Source organism: Miscanthus floridulus, chromosome 1, assembly GCF_019320115.1.
Source record: "Miscanthus floridulus cultivar M001 chromosome 1, ASM1932011v1, whole genome shotgun sequence".
Classification (NCBI taxonomy): Eukaryota; Viridiplantae; Streptophyta; class Magnoliopsida; order Poales; family Poaceae; genus Miscanthus; species Miscanthus floridulus.
Window position 1 is genome coordinate 188,632,079 of NC_089580.1, and position 6,520 is coordinate 188,638,598.

General features: G+C 41.4%; 1 protein-coding gene across 1 annotated transcript; it reads left to right on the forward strand.

The window, feature by feature from the left end:
* Positions 1-1,068: 1,068 nt before the first annotated feature.
* LOC136506049 (protoheme IX farnesyltransferase, mitochondrial-like) lies at positions 1,069-6,048 on the forward strand. The gene is made up of 7 exons (XM_066501175.1): positions 1,069-1,393; positions 3,583-3,712; positions 3,962-4,099; positions 4,224-4,357; positions 4,970-5,095; positions 5,187-5,290; positions 5,374-6,048. The coding sequence occupies exons 1-7, from the start codon at positions 1,116-1,118 to the stop codon at positions 5,745-5,747; spliced, it is 1,284 nt and encodes a 427-aa protein (XP_066357272.1). The 5' UTR covers positions 1,069-1,115; the 3' UTR covers positions 5,748-6,048.
* The last annotated feature ends 472 nt before the right edge of the window (positions 6,049-6,520 follow it).

Genomic DNA, 6,520 nt, shown 5'->3' on the forward strand with positions numbered 1-6,520 from the left:
TCATGGTGTTTGCCTCTACGTACAAATATTCATGATTCACTACTGATTCAGAGTTTCACACTTCAGACTTGCGTTCAGCACTACAGATTAAGCTCAAATGACTAAAAAGATGGAAGTGGCACATACTACGAACTAAGCCCCATCAGCTCAAACAAGAATTAAGCTCAGTTCAACATTTTTTACATTTCAATTTTGTATAGGAATAGATCTCATTCCGCCGGACGTTGGTGAAAGACTCTGCAGAGTCCGTGTTGAAACAGAATAGAGTCCTGCAAGACCAACTTAGCAACCAAAGATAACAAACTTATAACCACAAAAGATAAGTAGATAATAACTAGATTGTCATTGTTGTAGCTAAAATTGAAATAGCACCGCTATTTCAATGCTATATAGTATATAGCTAAGCAACTTAGCGCTAAAGCGCAATATAGCCGTCGTAGTTAACATAGCGGCAAAATCAGCAATAGATTACGTGAACTCTCTCAAAAGATACAGCGCTATAGCGCTGCTATAGCCCGCTATATAAATCCATGCTCCTCGATAAATAATAAACCTATGGTCCCCAGGCTATTACAGGTTAATAGAATGGAAAATAATAGTTCTCTCGCATTATTAGCACAAAGAACTAACAAAAAAATGTAGGTACAAAACGAAACATCCTTTTACAATATTTTATTGGATGTACTGTGCATATTTAAAATAATGATATCAATGGTATATGGACATAACAATGTCAATTCATGCATTTAGGAGGTGATGCTAGAGAACGCAAGCCGGAAAGAGATAGGCCCTTGTAAGCATTATATTATTTTCCCCCTTGCAATACACGGCTAGTTAATTAATAAACAGGTTACCAGCCACGTCCTCCAAGATCGAGCCGGCTGCACTGCATCTGCACCGTAGCGCCCCGCCAAAACCCACTTGAGACCTACTATGTCAAGACACACTTGGGCCCGGCCCATCTCACTATGCCCATTTCACTCCTGGGTCCTTGTCTTCTCAGCCCAGCTCACCACCCCGACCTGCCTCACACGCCGTATTCCCATTCCCACCGTCGACCACCGGGCCTCGTCGTCGCCGCACCCCGCACCCCGCACCCCGCACCTGCAGCCGCCATGTGGAGGGGCGGCGCCACCGCCGCCTCCGCCGTGAGGGCTCTCCGCTCGCGCCTCCTCGTCGACCCCATCCACCACCCGGTCACGTCGCTCGCTCCTATTGCTTCGGCGCGTACCTCCTCCTCCTCTTCCGCTCCGTCCACTGCCGTGGCGAACACCATCGTGGAAGAAGCGGCGGCGGCGGCGGCTGTATCCGTTTCGCAGCATACCGGATCCATCTCCGACGCGCTGCGGCACTATGGGAAGTGCTACTGGGAGCTCTCGAAAGCCCGCCTCAGGTGCGTGATTTTCTCTCCCCTCAGCCCATCTTACCCATGGATCTGTTGTAATGTTTCTCGGAATAACTTTCGAATATAAATTGAATAACACGGCATCATTTCATGCAACTGCAGATATCACTAGGATAGGTGCTGCTTCACACTGGTTTACTATTGTTGTATATTTAGTCCTAGACTAGAGTCGTATGAAGCTGTATAGATTTTTGAGACAAAAATTTGATAATGGAATCTTCAGTTTTCTTTCTTTTTTAACAACTGAATCAATATCGAGTATGGGCATGTTCTTTGGTACTTGTGTTGAATTCTGAGAAAATTAGAACTAGGATTTTGTATGCCCATTTTTTGAAGGCATTGATCTTTGACACAAGAAGGGCGGGCCTGGTGCAAGCGGTAGAGTCTTACCGCCTGTGACCAGAAGGTCCCGGGTTCGAGTCGTGGTCTCCTCACATTGCACAGGCGAGGGTAAGGCTTGCCACTGACACCCTTCCCTAGACCCCGCACAGAGCGGGAGCTTCTCTGCACTGGGTACGCCCTTTATTGATCTTTGACACATGTTTATGAAAATTGAGCAAAAACCTGTTGAGGTGTATTTAATGTATATATAATGTGTAGAATCCATATGCTCAGTTTTACATGGACTTGTTGCTAAGTGAGAATTCTGCTGTGGCTGATGCTGTCTGTGCTAACTTAACCCTCTGTGATGCTTTTTCTGCAAACTTTTGATCTTTCATTGTATTCTAAGTTAGCTAGGAAGCTTTGGATAGTATGTTTCTTACATTTGTGGTAGGCGTTTTCTTTCATGTTTAATTCTACATGAGTATGCATACTAAATGTTATTTCTGCTGATACTAATTCTACATGAGCATATTGCACTAGCTAATCTCAACTATGTTAGATTGCATAAATATAAAAAAAACTGCTACGTTACTAAACCCAAAACATTAGATAGTACCACTCCACTCCTTTCTAGTTAGAGTGTGTAAATTTAATTGAGACAGTTCTTCAAAATTCAATCTGTGGCAGTGCACACTTGTCATTGTTCCTGTTTTGAAAATGCTAATTCAGCACATGGAACGAGAATAATATCCATAGTCTGTAAAATGGTCTTTTCTCTATAAAGAAATACCCCTGCCCCCCTCCCAAAAAGGTGTCATTCTAGCTTTGTCCAAAGTCATAATCTTGATTTTGAACAAGTTTATAAAAAAATTACCAATATTTATGTTACCAAATAAGTATCATTAGATAAATAATGATGAAATATATTTTCATATTGGTGTCATAAATGTTGATAATCTTATCCATAAACTTGGTCAAACTTAAGATAGTTTCACTTATGACAAAACTAGAATGACACTTTTTGGTACAGAGGGAGTTCCTGTCTGCCTGTCGTCTACATATAAAAATAGCTATGTAAAGCACCATTATAATGGTATAAAGCTAACATCCATACATTGGTAAGAATGTTAAGTGCCATTTTGGTATAACTGAGATATTTGGTACTGGTAGTGGACAGGCGAGCAGGATGTTTGTCTCCCCAGGGAAAAAAGATGTTTAAGATAACAAAGGATTATTTGCTTCAAATCTCTGGCTCCATGCCTCCATGTGTTGAGTTTATCATGTTTTGGCTACCAACCACCCTCATTTGTTTAATCTATACGAACCTCCAAGTCAAATGTAATCCCTGGCACTGAACTTGCTAACCTGCTATGTTCGGTTCTGTGCTCTTCGTTCTCACGCTCATTATTACAATCACTTTTCTGTTTTGACATCCATAGGTTGTATTCAGAATGCAAGTCAAACTTTTTTCTTGGACAGTTCATCTTTTGTTCAGACCTTATGCAACTAGCCTTCTGTTGCTGAGAAACATGGTGATTGATTATTTGTTCCAGCAGCACTTTAGGAATTGCCACTCAGTGTCTTACCGACATTTAAGTCCTTGGGACATTGTCACTTTTCAGTGAGTTGGGATTTTCAATCCCAGATTGCTATGAGGGTGTCAATTTTTTCAGTTTTACAATCTTCACTCATGCAAGAATCGTTGATTCGCCTAATGTCTCTAGATATTGTATAGCAGCGTGGCACCTCACGTGGAATAGGTTCAGACAATCTTGTGATTCAGGATTCAACCTTGCCCCTTGTAACTGATGACTGAAGATGTAATTTCTAATCATTGATCCATTCGTATTTAGTGCTCTTGTTGTGGCAACTTCGGGGGCTGGCTATGTGCTCGGTAGTGGCAACATCGTGGACATTGCCGGACTTTGTTCCACATGTGCTGGTACAATGATGGTTGCAGCATCTGCAAATACCCTCAACCAGGTATGCATTTATTACTTTTTGACATGCTAAATCAATATACATTGTACTAACATGCATGCAAATCTTTGGTTCTTCATGATCCTGCACGAAATACTAGTTTTCTTAATGTATCCTACTTCCCACACATTACGCAATATCTGAAATTGGAGCTATTGCTTATATGGAATTATGGATAACCCTGGTTGAACTTGCTGTACTTACTTTAGCTGCCCCAAGACAACTCATTTGATCATTAACACCTACTTTCAGGTGTTCGAGATAAAAAATGATGCTCAAATGAAAAGGACAATGCGACGTCCCCTGCCATCTGGTCGCATTAGTCCTGCACATGCTGCCATGTGGGCTACAAGTGTTGGAGTTGCAGGAACAGCTTTGCTGGCCTGGAAGGTTCTTGCTTTCTCTTTGCATTCTATAGACGTATATTCTACTTTCTTAAATTTACTAAACCGTGAAGTAGATAGAAAGCTGACACTGGAACTAAACATGCAAAAAATTGGTAAGGTTTGTGCAGGCTAATGGCTTGGCAGCTGGGCTTGCAGCTTCTAATCTTGTTCTGTACGCATTTGTGTATACGCCGTTGAAGCAAATACACCCTGTTAATACATGGGTTGGGGCAGTCGTTGGTGCCATTCCACCACTTCTGGGGTAAGTTACTGACCATTTCTTGTATTCTTAGGAATTTTAGTAGTTGTTTGTGTAATGGCACTGTATATATTTTCTGCAAAAGAACATACATAATTGACAGTAGTTGGTCTATAACTCTATATAGAAGGAAAGGTTGCAGTCAAATTGTGAATTTGATTCAACTTTGTAAATGCACGAAGCACAGTCCCTAGTTTCTCTGGGGTGCTTGGTCCATGGGACTATGGGCTGAGCTGCACAGGGGTACAGGTGAAAGTATGAGATGCGTTTGATATGCTCTCCTAAGAATCAAGTTGTCTATTGTTAGTCAAGGGCATATCATGACTGCATAAAGTTTGACGTCTAGAATTTGAATTACTAAAATATCTGTACAAAATTGTGATCTTGACCACTCTTTGCAGCTATGCTTCAGCAATATCCACCCATCCATGATGCCCTGCAGTTTCCAGTTAGATCATATAAAAAGTTTCTGGAAACCTTCATGTGTGTTTAATATTAGTCGATTCTTGCTGTAGAGTATTTTGTTGTGATCCTATTTGATATGCTGAATATGTCAATAGAGCTGTATACATGTTTTGTAATATGTGATCCTTTACTGTGTCTTCCTCTGTACAGTTGGACAGCAGCTTCAACTGAACTGTCACTAAATGCGATGATACTACCTGCTGCATTGTACTATTGGCAAATACCTCATTTTATGGCTCTCGCGTACTTATGTCGAAATGATTATCTTGCTGGAGGGTAATTAACTTGTCCCAGTTTGTTACTAGCTGATCTATCTGTAAAGAGTCTATATGAAAATTGTGGCCATGTGACTGGTTGTTTGGTGCAGGTATCGAATGTTTTCTTTTGCTGACCCTACTGGTGAAAGAACTGCATGGGTGTCACTAAGAAATTGTCTGTACATGCTACCTTTGGGGTTATTTGCATACAGCTGTAAGTACTAAACATTGAATTTCTACTTTCCTTTTTTAATGTGTTTTTGTAAATTTGAGATCTTATGGAATTAACCCTTGTAGGGGGGCTCACATCTGAGTGGTTCGGTCTTGAAGCTTCACTCCTAACATTAGGCCTTACCATTGGAGCTCTATCATTTGTGCTGGAACCAAGTCCGAAGACTGCCAGGAGAATGTTCTATGGTAGCCTGCTGTATCTCCCTGCCTTCATGGCTGGACTTCTGTTACATCGGCTACCTATTGAACAAAAGGCGCACAACCTGGCTGAGAAAAGTGAGCTGGACGGAGTTCTGTACGGGGCTGATCTGCAGGACAAAGAAAGAGCGAGACAGAAACGCCAAGACAGGAAACCTTCTCGTGTGCAATCACGCCCTCCAGTTGCCTATGCTTCTGTGGCTCCATTCCCTTTCCTACCGGTACCCATATATGAGTCTTGAAAACCTTCTCTGGTTCTTCCTGCAGCCGTGGGACTATTCATGCATTTTTGGCTTACGTTAATTTCTGCCATCAACGGGAGTCCTCGGTGCGTCTGTTGTTAAAATTATAGAATTTCTTTTTTGGATTGAGCTTTTTGTGGCTCACCTAAATGTAAAAAGCGATGTTGATGCTCATTCTGGTGCCTCGAGTAACACGGATATGCTGATGTCCTGAAACATTGTGCTTTTCTTGTAAAATTCGATGTCCTGAAACATATGCAATAATTTACCGAAGACATGGAGTAACATGGTAATGCACATTCAAGTTCCATGTAAAACGGTTGTTTTCATGATGACGGTACTTTTAGGTTAGAACTGTTATTTACGGTTGTTTTCATGAAATGTGGAATCTACAGTAGTGTGGAACCAAACCTTCTTTGCAGTATGAATCTACAGTATTGGTTGAAATTTAATATCAGCCGACTTTAATATCAGCTAGTACGGTATTGGTTGAAATTTCACAAGAGCTCGGGATCCTGTCGTCTTTTGAGGGGGAAAAGACTACAGTAGTGTGGAACCAAACCTTCTTCGCAGTATGATCTATACACTATGAGTAGATTTTTTGCTACCCGCTTTGTTCGCTTGAACTTGTCAGTCATGGTAGAATGTTTTTCTCTCACAACAAATTAGCTTCAGTCGGCTTATGAGTCACAGAAACCATCAGTCGAATAGCTCGACCGATTTTTGAACTTACTGAGTTCTCTTCTTCACTCTGATATAATCGGAAGGGCTAG

Bases quoted from the DNA above. Each gene is read 5' to 3' on its own strand.
- LOC136506049 (XM_066501175.1), top strand. From the start codon at position 1,116: ATGTGGAGGGGCGGCGCCACCGCCGCCTCCGCCGTGAGGGCTCTCCGC. The intron at 4,358-4,969 runs GTAAGTTACTGA...TCCTCTGTACAG, and splicing joins GCCATTCCACCACTTCTGGG to TTGGACAGCAGCTTCAACTG. The intron at 5,291-5,373 runs GTAAGTACTAAA...TAACCCTTGTAG, and splicing joins GGGGTTATTTGCATACAGCT to GGGGGCTCACATCTGAGTGG.